We start from the raw sequence: 15,334 nt of genomic DNA on the forward strand, positions 1-15,334 counted from the left end.
GGCAAAATGCAGGAGAGGGGAGGTTGCCTGTGACTCCTGGACACCCAGCAGTTTTGTGGTTCCAGGTGCTGGCTGGTATTTTTGGTATTTTTGCACTTTTTGATGTTATTTTCTGACACACCAAGTAAGGAAAAACCACTCCACTTGCTTTCTTGGCCAAGTGACCAGAGTGCTGCTGGAGTGCATTGAATTTTGATGGGTTTTTTTCCCTAGGATTTTCACAGCCTGATTTAGCCAAGTTCTTCAGTCCATGCTTATTTTTAAACCTAATCCTGTCACTCTGACATCACCATGCTTCAATCCCACCAACATCCATGGACTTGGGCAAGCACTTAGAATTCAAGCAGATGCTGAAACACTTTGCTCACTGACAGCTGTGAAGCTGGGATGACCTCATCCAGGGAGAATGGGGGTCAGGAAGGGAGATGAGGCACCTTACATCCCACCCTTTCCATCCATGGGGTGGTGTTAGACTCATCCCTCTGTTCTTGTTCCTTAGCACCAAACCAGAAAAGATGCCAAATCCATCCCGTGGCACCCCATGAGCAGGGACACTTTCCAATATCCCAGACAGCCTGACTGACACCCTTTCCCTCACCTTCCCCATGCTTAGGAGCTGTGCAAGAAAGGGATTTTCACTTTGAGTCATGGACTCCCTGGCTCCTTGTTGCTTTTCCTTGGCATTAACTTTTCTTGCCCTTGGGCAGGGAGCAGAGGTGAGGATCTGCTGCCTCCCTTCACCTTGTTTACCTCAATATTTTATTGTGGCAGGGAAAACAAAACAAAATAGTAAAAACTAGAGACATGCTGTTTCATTTTTTCCCCCTCTTACATCTGTTCTGTGTTTTTTCACCTTTTGAAATCTTTTTTTTCCCTCTCTATTTCTTGTATTATCTCTTCCTCCCCTTTTTTTCTCCCTGTCCTGGTTTAGGACAAATTTGGGAGAAACCTCCAAACAGCCACCCCCTCAACTTGATTGGGAAGAAATTTCCTCAGAGAGAAGTGGAAAAAACCTGCTTATTTAACAGCAAAGCACTGCCCAGCACAAAAAAAAAAAAAAACCAACAAAAAAACCCCAAAGAAACCCCCCAAAAACCCAAACCGATACCAAACAACAAAACCTCTTGCTCCTCTGAAGAGATGACAAACTCATAAAATCTCTCTCCTGTTGGTGGTAGCTCAGCTCAGTCTGTTCTCATTCCCTCTTTCCCAGCAGAAGCTCAAAGAGATAGAAGAGGACACAAATTCATTAAAGAATTAAACAATAAATTTGCATTTTCTTAAAAACAAACCAAAAAACCCTGCTTCTCCTTCCTCCCCTTCACTCTCAAAGCCACCGTAAAGGTACAAAAAGTCATTTCTGGGCTAAACAGATGAATGGGGATAGAATTCAACATCACAGTCACCCTGGGACACTCCCCTTCTCTTTCATCTTTTTCCCTCCCTGTTCTTCTGTATTTTTACTCATCTTTTTGTCTCTTTCTTTTCTCTCCTTTTTTTCTCTTTTCCCTATTTTGTGATTTTTCCTCTTTTCTTTTACCACCTTTTTTTTCTTCACTTTTTTCTTTTTCTTTGTCCTTCTTTTTCTGCTTCCTTTTACCTTCTTTTTCCTTCTATTCATTTTTTCTTCTCTTTTTCTGGGCTTTCTTTCCTCTCCTCTCATTTTCAAATTTTTCCTCTCTTTTTCTATTTCTCTCTTTTTTCTTATTTTTCTCTTCTTTCCCCCTCTATTTCTATTTTCCTCTTTTCTTTTTCTTTTTTTTCTGCTTTTTCCTCTCATTTCCCTCCTTTTTCTCTTCTGTTTTTTCTCTCCATTTCCTTTTCCTCTCCTTTTTCATCCCTCTATTTCTCTCTTCTCCCCTCTTCATCTTCTCTCTTTCCCTTGCTTCCATCTCTTTCCCCTGCTTTTCCCTTTCTTCTTTCCCTCTTCTCTCTTTTTCTCCTTTTCTCTCATTTTTTCTCCATTTCTCTTTTCCTCCTTTTTCTTCTTCCTCTTTTCTTCTGCTTTTTCTCTCCTTTCCCCTCTTTTGTTCCCTCCTTTTCCCTCTTTTTTGTTTTTTTTTTTCTGCTTTTTCCTCCATTTATCTCTTTTTCTCTCCTCCTTATTTTCTCTCTGGCTTACATCTCTCTGTTTTCCCCATTTCCCCTTCTCTTTCTCCTCCCTTTCCCCCTTCCCTCTCTTTTCCTTTTTCCTCTCTCTCATATTTTCCTCATTTCTCTTTCCGTCCTTTTTATTTTTCATCTTCTTCTCTTTCCTCTCCTTTCCCCTCTCTTTTTTTCCTCCTTTTTCGTCCCTCTTTTCCCTCTCCTCGTTTTCTTTCTTTTTTCTTTCCTTGTTTTGTCTCTTTCCCTGGCTTCCATCTCTCTGTTTCCCCTGATTTTCCCTCTCTCCTCCTTGTCCCCTCTCCCTCTTTATTTTCCTCCTTTCTCCTTTTTTCTCATTTTTAGCTCCTTCTCTTTCCCTTTTCTCCTTTTTCCTTTTCTGCTTTACTCTTATTTCCCCTCTTTCTCTCCTTTCTCCTCATTTTCTCTCATTTTTCCTCTTTTAATCTCTTTTCCCCTCTATTTTCCTTTTCCTCATTTCTTCTGCTTTTTCCCCCCCTCTTTTTCTCTCTTTTCCTCCTTTTCTCTTTCTCTCACTTTCATCTCTCTCTTTCCCCCACTTTTTCCTTTCTCCTCCCTTTTCCCTCTTCCCTCTCTTTTTCTCCTTTTTTCTCCTTTTACTTCTTTTCCTCTTCTGCCTTTCCTCTTCTTTTCCCTTTTTTCTCTTTTTACTTCCTTCTATTTCTCTCTTTTTCTCTCCTTCTCATTTTCTTTTCTCTCACTTCCATCTCTTTCTCCTGTTTTTTCCTCTTTCTCCCCCCTCCCTCTCTTTTTCTCCTTTGCCCTCCTTTTCACTTTTTTCCTCCCTCTCTTTCTCTTTTCCTCCTTCTTTTTCCTCTTTTCTCTGCTTTTTCTCTCCTGTTCCCTATTTTTTCTCTCCTTTTCCCTATTTTTTCCTTTTTCATTTTTTCTCTCCTTTTCTCCTATTTTCCCCCGTTCCTCTCTTTCTCCTTTTCCCTCATTTTCCCCTCTCTCTGTTTCTCTTTTCCTTTATTTCTGTTTTCTTCTGCTTTTTCTCTTTCCCCCTCTTTTTCTTCTATTCTTTTCTCTCCTTTTTGTCCCTCTACTTCTCTCTCTTTTTCTCTGCATTTCTTTTTCTCTCCTTCCCTCACATCCCTCTGTTTCCCCCGCTTTCCCCTCTCTTTCTCTCCTTTTTCCTCCCTCTATTTCTCTCTGTCCCTGGCTTCCACCTCTCTCTTTCCCCACTCTCTTTCTCCTCCCTGTTTCTGTTTCTTTTTCTCTCCTTCTCTCCTTTTTCTCTCCCTCTTCCCCTGTTTCTCTTGTTTTCTCTCCTCATTTTCTCTCTTTCCCTGGCTTCCATCTCTCTGCTTTCCCCACTTTTCCCTCTCTTTCTCATTTCCCCCCCTCTATTTCTCTTTTCCCTTTTTCTCTTCTTTTTCTCTCCTTTCCCCCATTTTTCTTCTATCCTTTTCCCTCCTTTTTCCTCCCTCCATTTCTGTCCTTTCCTTGTTTTCTCTCTTTCCCTGGCTTCCACCTCTCTGTTTCTCCCCCTTTTCCTCCCTTCCCTCTCTTTTTTCCTCATTTTGTCTCATTTTTTCCTCCCTGTTTCTCTTTTCCTCCTTGTTCTTTTTCCTCTTTTCTTCTCCTTTTCCCTCTTTTTTCCCCCCATCCTTTCCCCTCCTTTTACATCTCTCTATTTCTCTCTCCTTTTCCTTCCATTTCTTTCTCTCGTTTTCTCTCTTTCCCTCACGTCCATCTGTTTCCCCCGCTTTTCCCTCTCTTCTCTCTTTTTCCCTTCCTCCATTTCTCTCTCTTTTCCCCTCCATTTCTCTCTTTTTTTTCCTCCTCATTCTCTCTGTTTCCCTGGCTTCCATCTCTCTCCTTGCCCTGCATTTCTCTCTCTTTCTCCTCCTTTTCCCCTCTTCCCTCTCATTCTCGTTTTTCCTCACTTTTTCCCTCCCTCTGTTTCTCTTTTCCTCATTTTTCTTTTTCCTCTTTTCTCCTTTCCCCTCTTTTTCTTCTATCCTTTCCCCTCCTTTTTCTCCCTCTACTTCTCTCTCCCTATCCCTCCATTTCTTTTTCTCTTCTCGTTTTCTCTCCCTCACATCCCTCTCCCTGTTTCCCCGCTTTTCCCTCTCTTTCTCCTTTTTCCTCTCTCTCTCTCTCCTTGTTTTCTCTTTTTCCCTGGCTTCCACCTCTCTCTTCCCCCCGTTTTTTCCCTCTCTTTCTCCTCCGTTTCTCCCCTTTTTCTCTCCCTCTTCCCCTGTTTCTCTCCTTTTCACTCTTCTCTCCTCATTTTCTCTCTTTCCCTGGCTTCCACCTCTCTGTTTCCCCCACTTTTCCCTCTCCTCCATTCCCCTCTTCCGTTTCTCTTTTCCTTTTTCCTCTTTTCTTCTGTTTTTTCTCTCCTTTCCCCTCCTTTTTCCTCCTTGTATTCCTCTCCTCGTTCTCTCTGTTTCCCTGTCTTCCACCTCTCTTGTTCCCCCGCTTTTCCCTCTCTCTTTCTCTTCCTTTCCCTCCCTCTATTTCTCTCCTCGTTTTCTCTCTTTCCCTCTCATCCCTCTCTCTGTTTCCCCGCTTCTCCCCCTCTCTTTCTCCGCTTTTTCCCCTCTCCTACCCCGGGTGCCCACGCCCCTCGCTCCGGTTCCGGGAACCCGCGGCCGGCCCGGGGCTGTGCGGAGCCGATGTGAGCCCGGCCCGGCGCCGGTCTGCGGCCGTGCAGGGGCTTGCCGAGCTAATGTGAGGCCGTACCGGGGCCGGGCTGGCCGGGTCGGGGCTGGAGCCGCCCCCGGGAGGCGGGCTTTCCTCATCACGCCGATATAAGGCGGCAGCGGCGGGGCCGTGCTCACTCGCCCGGGCGGCGCTGCTCCAGGCCCTGAGGTAAGGGCGATCCGCGGGGCTCCGCTGCGCCCGCCGCGGCTCCACCGCGGCTCCACCGCATCCCTGCTGGGTGGGGGGCGCCTCTTCTCCCTGTCCCCACCTGCATTTGCCGTGCCGGGAGGGTCTGGGGGAGCTGGAGTGGCCGCCGCTGCCCTGTGGGTGCTCTGCCCGCCCAGGTGCGATCGCCGCTCCCTTCCTTCCTCCCCCCGCGGTTGTTGTTCGCGTTCTTCAGCTCGGAGTTGCGGAGTTTGAATGTGCCGGGCTGGGCTCGCAAAGCCGCTGGCGGGCATGGTGTCCTCTTGAGGCGGTGGCCACCTCCTCTGGCTGGAGAGCCCGGGAACGGCAGGGTGAAGGTGGGCGAGTGACAGCCCGCCCCGACTGCCAGTCAGCAATCCTGACTTTTTATTTATTTTTATTTTTTTTTCCCCTCATTTGAGAAGGGCACAGCCTGGCTTGCCTGCACCCCTGAGCGCTGGGGAGTGCAGGAGCGGGCTCTGGGGAGCTCCCTCCCCAAATTGTTAAGGGTTTGGGCACTGCCGTGCCGTGCTGCCCCCCTGGGCAGGGATGCTGAAGTCTGGTTACTGTGACGCAGCCTGCAGCGGCTCCTGGCTGGGATGGATGGGGAGCATCAGCTCCAGGCACAGCTCTGGGTTTCTGCTGCGGGATTTTGGGTGCGCGTCCTGACTCCTCTAACCAGCAGCGACTGGCACATGTGCCCGCCAGGTGAAGGGGTGATGGCCTGCAGGAGTTCTGCAGTGTCGTGGACGCTAGTTGCAGTCCCAGCTTCCTTGACGAGTTTTTCGGATGCTGTGCTGTCTGCAGAGAGCGCTGAAGGTGTTTTTTTTGGGAGCACAGAGCGGCTTTCTTGAGTTTGTCTGGTGGGTTCCCCCCGTAGCTCCCAGCTAATCTGGCGGGGAGCAGAGCTCGGTTTACAGCAGCTAATCCCAGGCTCCAGGCCGGGCTGTGGGGCTGTAATCTGCGAGCACAGCCCTCCTCCCGGCGGGGCCAAGCCTGGAGGCCGGCTCGGTGTCGGGTTTTATGGCCGCGCTGGGATGCGGGAGGCGCGGGCAGATGGATGGATGGATGCACGTGTGTGCGTCTGGGAGTGCGGGTCGGGCTCAGCGTCCTTCGTGCTCCCTGACATCCCCGGGCGGATCTGAGCCAGCAGCTGCGGTTCTGGTGGCCGTGGTGTCCCCTCATTGGTGTGAGCCCCAGCTTCAAGGGCTCTCTGCTGCCCTGTTGCTGCTTCTCTGTCAGAATCTGACACCCCTCAGCCAGCTTTGAGTTTCTTCTCCATGAGGTGTCTGCTGGAGGCTTGCTGGTGCTGGGTGGTCACAGTCCTGTCCTGAATTGGTGCCTTGGGATGTGGAGTGAGCTTGTTCCTCTTGTTTTAGACCGTGTGCCTTTCCAGAGAAACCCAGGGTCACCCATGCCATTTCTATGGGGTAGCTGGGTGCTTTTCCTGCTCTGCTCCCCTTGCTTCCCTCAAATACCTGCCGGACATGGTGGCCTTTGCCATGGGGCTGGAAGTTTTGTGGCTTTTAGGGAGTTTGCTCTAATTGCTGCAGGGTTTTGAGGTACAGGGACTTGGGAATGGTGCTGCTTTTCCCTGTGAGTGTGAAGTTTGGGAAGTGTTTGTGCTGGGGATGCAGTGGGACTCTCGGTGAGGTCTGGCAGGAGCCCATCCCTCTTGCAGCCCTGGGATGGAGTGAACATCCAGAGGAAGCATCCATCCCTGCTGCCTGCAGCTCTAGGGGGGCCTGTGTCTCATGGGGGGAGGATCAGCCCTTCTGCTGCTTAGTGTGGGTTTAATCACTCCCTGCTTTCCCAAGATGAGCACAGGATCAGCTGTCCCAGCATGGAGAGCTGCTGCTGTCTCAGCTCCCTCTTTAGCCAGTGTTTCACCAAAATCTGTGCTTCATTTGGTTTGAATCTCGGCTCCGTCTTTCATCAGACCAGCAGGATGAAAGCCACAGGCCAGATCTCCTCACAGGCCAATTTGGGCCTGTTTGTGGAGAGATTTGATCTCCCCTGAATGTGTGCATGGCCCCCCTCATTGTTAGTGCCACCAGCTTCCCCTCTGCTGGGACAATAGTGCCTTGAGTCCTCCCGGGTAATCTCCCCCCTTATCTCCCGTCTCTTCCGTAGCCTCTGTCCCTGACAGGCAGGAGGGTGGGAGCTTTGGGAAGAGCCAATTATGCAGAAAGGAGAGGTGCTGTGTCAACCACAGTCCCTTTTTGGGGAGAGGGGGGTGACAAGAGGGTATTCAACACGCCTGAGCTCTTCCCTGCTCTGTGCTCCTGGAGACCCTACAGAGAGATCTTGTGGTGGGGTCAGGGATATTTGGAGGTCCCCTGTTGCTCTCTGGTCACTTGGCTACACTGGCTTTGCTTCAGGCTGGTCCCTCTCCCTCTGGGGCTGTGGTCATGGGGAAGAGCAAGGTGACCCTTGTTGGGGTTGCTGGATGTGTCCATGGGTGGGCTGGCTGACCTGATGGTCCAGCTCAGCCATGAGAGAACAAGGATCCATCTCTTGGAAACCCACGTCTGCATCTTTATTTTGGCATGTCCCAGGATGGATCCTGCACTCTGAAACAGCATGGTGGGCACAGGCCTGTGGCTGTGGGTGATACTGAGGGCCCTGTGAGGGTCCCAGGGAGGGGGACAGCGTTTTTATGCCTCCCCAAAAGCAGAAGGTCTTTAGCAGCCCCACTTGGGGTTTTGTGTGAGCCACTAAGGTCTGATGGGTTTGTTCTTTCTGATGGTGAGGAAGTTAAGTTGCTATGTCCACTGCCTGCAGGTAGAAGAAAGCACTGAAGAGGCAGCAAAAGTAGATGTAGAAAAGCAAAAGGGGGGGGAAAGGAGGCAGTTGTGGGGCCAACCATGATGGGGGCGTTTTGAAATCAAAGCACTTCTAAGTTCAGCAGTCAAGCTCCAAGTTTGTTTTTTTTTTCTTTTTTCAATGCTGTGCAATAACTGTTAAATGCAAGGGATACTTTGTAAAATGGAATTTGAGGGAAGTTTGGATAGGGGTACAAAGCCCCCTTACTAACCCACTTCTACTTAATGCAGCTGTAGCTGTGCTTGACAAGATGCTGACCAGAGCCTGTGGTAAATGTTTTATGGTACTGTGTATCGGCCAGATCGATTCTACTGTGCTTGAGGGAGTGTAGATAAAGTGGCTTAAAGATTCCCCTGCTGAAAGTGATAGGACCATCATTTATGCCGCAGGAGACAGCTTTAGTCGCCTGACATTTATTTGGCCACGGTGTACATTGCAGATTTCACACCCGGGGACAATAGCCAACCTGATGATGTCAGATGTGAGCTGGAAGGGAAGGAAAAACCACACAAAATCTGGTGCTGCTCCTCTTGAGTCAAGCAGATGAACTTTGCTAAGGGTCATGGTTGTTTTACTCCTTAGAGCTCTTTGATGAAAGGTGTCTGGTGAGAGCAGGATGTTACTGAAGTGACATGTCCCGGTATGACACGGCAGCAGAAATGGCTCCATAATTTACATCATTTCTTTCAATCCTGTCTTGCCTTTAGGTCATTTGAAGTCCAATCCAAGCAACCATGAGTGCACTTGACTTGACTTCCATCCTGGATTTCCTGGAGACGGCCAACTTGACGGAGATCAACTGGACGTGCAACAACAGCGAGTGCATCACAGTGGACGCCACAACATGCTCTGGCACGCTCAACAAGAGCGCCCTGCTCTACACCCTGTCCTTCTTCTACATCTTCATCTTCGTCATAGGCCTGGTGGCCAACTCTGTGGTGGTGTGGGTCAACCTCCAGGCCAAAATGACTGGCTATGAAACCCACCTGTACATCTTCAACCTGGCCATCGCCGACCTGTGCGTGGTGATCACCCTGCCCGTGTGGGTCGTCTCGCTCGTCCAGCACAACCAGTGGTACATGGGGGAGATCACGTGCAAGATCACTCACCTGATATTCTCCATCAACTTGTACAGCAGCATCTTCTTCCTGGCGTGCATGAGCGTGGACCGCTACCTGTCGGTCGCCTACTTCACCAACTCCAGCAGCCACACGAAGAAGATCATCCGCCGCTGCATCTGCGTCCTGGTGTGGCTGCTGGCCTTCTCCGCCTCCCTCCCCGACACCTATTACCTCAAGACTGTCTCCTCCCCCAATGAGACCTACTGCAGGCCCGTGTACCCCGAAGAGAGCTTCAAGGAGTGGCTGATTGGCATGGAGCTCATCTCTGTGGTGCTGGGCTTCCTCATCCCCTTTCCCATCATCGCCGTGTTTTATTTCCTCCTGGCCAAGAGCATCTCCGCCTCCGGCGACCAGGAGCGCAAGAGCAATGGGAAGATCATCTTCTCCTACGTTGTGGTGTTCCTGGTGTGCTGGCTGCCCTACCACGTGGCTGTCCTGCTGGACATCTTCTACAGCCTTCACTTCATCCCCTTCAGCTGCCAGATGGAGAACTTCCTCTACGCCACCCTGCACATCACTCAGTGTTTCTCCCTCGTGCACTGCTGCGTCAACCCCATCCTGTACAGCTTCATCAATCGCAACTACAGATACGAGCTCATGAAGGCCTTTATTTTCAAATACTCTGCCAAAACTGGCCTCACTAAACTCATTGATGCCTCCAGAGTGTCAGAAGCAGAATACTCAGCTCTGGAGCAAAATGCCAAATGACTGCAACCCCAGAAAGAAACTTCCTGGACTCTCTAACCTGATGTGTTTTTTTTGAGTGTGTGTTACAGTTTGTTGTTTATTTTATTTTATTTTTTTATCCCTTCCTTTCAATGTGCTTGTTACGAACGGGGCGTGAATTCCAGCCTACAAAAGAGAGAGGACAAAGTGTAATTTAAGAGTAGGATCAGTTGCAAAGTGGAAGTGGTACCAAAATGAAAACCTTTTCTCCTCCTAGCCCAGTGTGGACTCCTCAACAACGCTATGCAAATGGAAATGACTTCCTAGCAGACAAAGCCATTGTGTACCATAGATAACATGGATAAGCTTCTCCTTCCACGTCTTGATTCCCTCTTGTCTCCTTGTATATGTTTATATATATAGTGTGTTGTATTTAAAAGCTCGAGACTTTATTTTCTGCCTCTTGGTGTACCTTATACAAGTGTATTTGAAAGTATAAATATATTTTTATCATGTATTTGAAGTATATTGCTGATGAGTGTATCCAGAGTGCTGTAGTCTGAGTGTTTGGCTCCAAGAGGATGCTGATAAATAGGATGGAAATGATCTCTTGGGAGCATACTCCCTGGCTGGCACACTTTATGGACCATGGCTTTATGTGGTGTCACACCCACATGCTGGAGCATGAAATATATGTAGTGTAATATAGCTGCCATAATGTTAAAATTAACAGTATTGTCAGAGTCCTTAACTCCCACACCCCTGCTTCACCAGGCTGTATCCTCCTGCACAGAGTGAGTGGTCATACTGCTGAGAGTTGTCTCTATTTGTAAGTTATTTTTGTAAAATAAAGATCTGAGGAAAAAACCTAAACACCTGTGCCTAGCAGTGCTTTGACTTGCCAGGGAAAATGAAAAAAAAAAGCCAAAAAGGAGGAATCTCAATGCCACCCTCTGTCCTTTGGTGCAGGAGCAGACAGGTCAGTCAGAGTTTTCCTGGTGTTTGGTGGCCAGAAGGAACTGATGGAGGAATGGGAGGTGGCACTGGAGCATGGTGAGCAGGGATGGGGTGGGTCTGTGCTGGTGGGGAAGGTAAAATGGATGGATTTATAAGGTAAAAGCTGCTAGGAATTATGAAAAGCTGTTTTTGTAGCTTAGAGATAAACAGGGAAGGAAAATAGGGAAGTGTGCAGATGGAATGGATATTTGGGCTAATCCAGGTTCAGCCCTCTGAGGTTTTTGCTGGCGATGGAACTGGGGGGTTAGCTGTCCTGACAGCACTAAATCCCTTTTTTTCTCTTCTTCCCGTTGTTGTGGATTTGCAGTGCAGCAGTGTCCGAGTGTGGGGCAGGATCCAGGTGCTGTGGGATGTCTGAAGTGGAGCTTGAAGCCAGCAAAGGACTTGAACCATGCTCGTGTTCACCTCAGGACAAGGTATTTAATGTCAAATCAGTGATGTCTCCCAGCTGTGCTTGCTGCTCCAGGGCAGTGCTACACTTAAATTCCTCTTCAATCCAAGCATGCCCTCATCCCTCTGCCATCCCAACAGCCAAATAATTTGGGAATGACTCTTTATTTTGTTTCTTTCTGTTCTATTTTTGTTTCTGAACACATTCCATTATTGTCTCCTCAGATCATACTGTAAAAACAGATGTTAAGTCTGCCATCCCCTCCTCATAGTGGTGTTGCTAAAAAAGCACCAGTCCATTCCCAAATGGGGAGAAATCCCAAAAGAAAAGGGAATTCTGGTTGCAGAGAAGCTGTCAGGATGGAGTGCAGGCATACCTTTTTGTGCTAGTGCTTCTTGTGCACTGTGGGCATTTTGAGCTTCCTGTAAACCTCAAGATGCTGCAGAGCTGCAAGAAAAGTTCTCCCTTGTGCTGACACTTGAAATTGGTTAATGCTGAGAAATGAATGCCCTGCTTTAGCTGGGCATTGCTTCCCTTCCCTCAGCATCCCTGTGTGCAGCTGTGTGTCCTCCCCAGAGGTGCTGGATACAGCTCTGGCATCCTGCTCCTGTCCCCCTGTGGGGTGTTGCTCATTTTAGAGCAGCAGAATTGTTTCAGTTCAGGCTCCCTCTCAGGCAGTGGGCTGTTTTCACGTGGTGCTGTGGCTTTACACTGGCAGAAACTCACAGAATTTTTTTTTTCTTTCCCTCTGCAGTTTGGTATTCACAGAGTGGCGTCAGCCCTGCACACAGCCTGGCTGCTGCTGAGTGTTGGGGAGATCCTGCAGACCTGCTGCTTAAACCACACTGATAAAGTCTCCAGGCCTCTTCCTTGGGGAGGTGAATCGTGGTGTGATGGTGCCTTTTCCAAAGGCAGGGTCAGACAGGGAGCAGGGAAAGGTCAGGACCATGACCCTTGCTGTCAATACTGTGCACACATGGATCCTTTCCAGCTCCTTAATGGGGAAAACCTGGAGCTGAGGACTCACCTTGTCCCTTGAAAGGACAAGTGGAGCTAGGAGGCAGCACCAGCAGTTTGGGAAATAGGAGCACTGTCCTCTCCAGGGATTGGCACTGCTGAGTGTCCCTGAGGTGGCCATGACTCTGTGGGAAGGGGGGTAGTGGGCAAAGGATGGGAAATGTGTGGAGGGCAGAACAATGCAGAGGGATGGAATGGAGTTTGTAATTGTCATGTATTTCTCTTTGATTTCATGCTAAAAATTCTCAAAAATCAAACTGGCAGAGGTGTAATAGCTAAAATCTTGTCTGTGTTCTAGGAAGCTTTTCTCCTGTGTGACACAATACCCCAGCTGGTGCTTGCACTGAGACCAAAGTGTGAATCCTTGGAGACTGAAATGAGGGAATTTATCAGCAGATGGCAGGTGGTTGAAAATAGGTGTCTTCTGTGATGTGGCTGTGACTTAGAGTGATTGATGTGATGGCTGTTTGTCACTTTGTTTTGTCACAAATGTCCCTAGCCTGGAACTGGAGTGCTCAGGAAGAATTTCTTCATGGAAAAGGTTGTTAAGCATTGGAAGGGGCTTCCCAGGGGAGTGATAGAGTCCCTATCCCTGGAGGTGCTCAAGAAAAGACTGGATATGGTGCTCTGGGCTGGGTGACAAGGTGGGGATTAATCACAGCTTGGTCTTGGTTGGAAAAGACCCCCCCAGACAAGATTCTGTGATTGTGTTTTATGAAGGATCCCTGCTGTGGCTTTGTGGCTTGCTGTGCCTGAGGATCTCCCTTGTTCCTCTGACAGCTGCAGGTGTCCATGGGGATCCAGCTCTTGCTTTTTCCAGGAGGTCAAATTCCCTGTGTTAAGGCTTGGCTGGAAAAATGAGTACAAATCAAACATAATCCATAACCTGGAGTGAGTCCTCCTGCTTAACTCTTGGGCTTTCTGCTGAAAGCATCTCCATGTGCCTCGAAGGCAGGCACTGAGCAAATAAAAATACATCTGCTCTGTGAGAAAGGCTTTATTTCTCTTCTTCCATAGAAAGTGCAGTGCTGCTTTATTGTTCCTTAAACACAGCTTTCCTTTTATGAGCCATAAATGACATTCAGGTGTAGCACAGTGACTTTAAATCAGCTCCTCTGGCATTATGCAGATAATGTACTGTAAGAAACACCCAACTGGCCCCTTTCTCCTTGTGCTAATTCATGGTTTCAGTGCTGCTGACTTTAGGTACTCTCCTTTCACAAGTTCACTGAGCATAAAAGCCAGTTAAAATTCCTAAGAAGCAAGAAATAACTCAGCTGTGAGCAATATTGAAGCACGTGGGGGCTGGGCCAGCACTGCCAAAGCCCAGCTCTTAATTTTGTTTCTGAGAGTTTCTCCATGACCAGAGTGGAGCTGGTACTTTAAAAAGTAAAGGGATGTGGGGCTGAGCAGGGCATGATGTGATGGGGATGGGTTTTGGGGGGGCATTGGTGTGTGCAGAGCCCAGGGTTTGCTCTTAGGCTCCCTGCTCCATTAGGATGTGTGGCTGAAGAGCATCTGACTGAGCCAGAGTCTGCTCTGACTTACACCCTGGATTTACAGTAGGATAATGCTGCTGATTTAAAAGGAACTCTCTGGGATTTATAGGGCTTTTTATAAGCAGGATCAGGAATTTTAGCCATAATCCTGTGCAAATACATGGGTGTGAGTGGCGATGTGTGCATCTGCATGGCTAATGCAGAGTAATCCCAGCACTCAGAGATGAAATGACAGCAGCACAGCAGAGGATAACCATGGCAGTCTGCTCCCACAAAAGTACTTGCATTACAGGGTTATAATGGGATTCAAACCAGGGTCCCAAAGATCCTGGCATGGATAAACCAGCTGTAACTCAAACATGTGGCTGACTCTCTAACACCCACTGTCATGAGAAAAATCAGCCTCCTTCCACTTTGATAGTTGCTGTTTAAAAACAATTCTTTTGCTTTTTCACAGAAGTCTTAATCTCTTTGTTTTTGTGAGAAATATATGCAAGGCCTTAGCTAAAGAAAATGCTGTAACTTCATAGTGCCAAGGAGACAGCCAACATCCCAGTGCTGTGAGTCCAGGGAGAGCCCTCAATCCTAAAATACTGAGCAGGATGGCAGTGGAGTGAGCATCAGAGTAAGGCTTTTGGGGGATTTTACCTTACTAAACAGGTAAAAGAAAGCCCTGGGAAACCAACCAGACCCTCTGCAGATGATGCTTCTTGTCATCCTCTGGTTTGAAGCCAACTCTGAAGATGGATGGTGTCTCTTGCCTTTAGGTTAAGGGGGAAAAAACCCCCAAACCCCTCTCGTGTTTGCTGTCTGTACAGTGCTATTTCCAGACTAAAGAAAAAGAGTTAAATTACATTTTAACAGAACAATACTGACTACAGCAAAGGTCAGGAAACTTTTAAATAAGGTCACTCTATCGATTGCAGCAGTGAAAGGAGAGACATCAAATACTTGGCCATGAAAGGCTGAAAAGAAGTAAATTCAGCATGAGATATTGAAATCCAAGCCTCTTTCATATGTGGCAGAGCCTCTGACATAGCAGGTTTACTGTTCAAGCTGAGATATGTTGCCTTGCCAACATATATTCTGAGTTACCCAAGCAGATTTAATGTTTTTGCAGTGGTGACTTTTCCCCTTTTTTTTGTTTTCCTTTTTCTTTTCAAAAAAGAAAAAAAAATTGTTGCAGAAGATTTCAAACCTACCTAGGAAATGACCTTAATCAATTTAGTTCCACCGATGAGTATGAAAACTCAGATCTTTCTTTTTTGCTTTCTCTGAACATTGTCTTGCCCACATTGAGCAGGGTGACCGAGTCACAGCTTGAGAGAAAAGTGTGTTTTGTTTGTTGTTTTGTTGTGGGGTTTTGTTTTTTTTTTATCCATCCAAGTGGCAGTTCTGTTTTTGTCCAAAAGGATTGACATGACTGACAAGTGTTTTGAATTTCTAAGCTCTGAGGTCTCCAAATGCATGAAAAGTGAATGACACACACATAAAAATGTAAATCTTTGCAAAACAAGCACCAACTACACACAAAAAAACATAACAATTCTGCACAAGGGTGACAGACTCTGCATTCATTCTGGGGTTTTTTTCCCCCCTCCCTTTTTCTTTTTCATAAGCCAGTGTTTCTGGGCCACCTACAGGCACATTTGTGTCTCCTGCAATGGGGAACTGGGATGCACAATGAGGCAGAGTCATGGCTGTGCATCAGGGTGCGTTTTTCTGCAGCTCCCATCCTCACTAGCTCACCAGCATCTGTTCCCATCAGCTCCATGTCCATTGGGGTCACTCCCTGATCTTGATCCAGTGGGCACAAAACACTCCAATGTCCTCATTGC

The 15,334-nt window shown here is 47.9% G+C and overlaps 1 protein-coding gene across 1 annotated transcript; it reads left to right on the forward strand.

The window, feature by feature from the left end:
• Positions 1-4,901: 4,901 nt before the first annotated feature.
• Positions 4,902-10,445, forward strand: ACKR3 (atypical chemokine receptor 3). The gene is made up of 2 exons (XM_079310698.1): positions 4,902-4,944; positions 8,493-10,445. Exon 2 carries the CDS (start codon positions 8,520-8,522, stop codon positions 9,612-9,614), a length of 1,095 nt encoding a protein of 364 aa, XP_079166824.1. The 5' UTR covers positions 4,902-4,944; positions 8,493-8,519; the 3' UTR covers positions 9,615-10,445.
• Positions 10,446-15,334: the final 4,889 nt, after the last annotated feature.

The sequence above is a fragment of the Erithacus rubecula genome (genome assembly GCF_903797595.1).
Source record: "Erithacus rubecula genome assembly, chromosome: 8".
Taxonomy (NCBI): Eukaryota; Metazoa; Chordata; class Aves; order Passeriformes; family Muscicapidae; genus Erithacus; species Erithacus rubecula.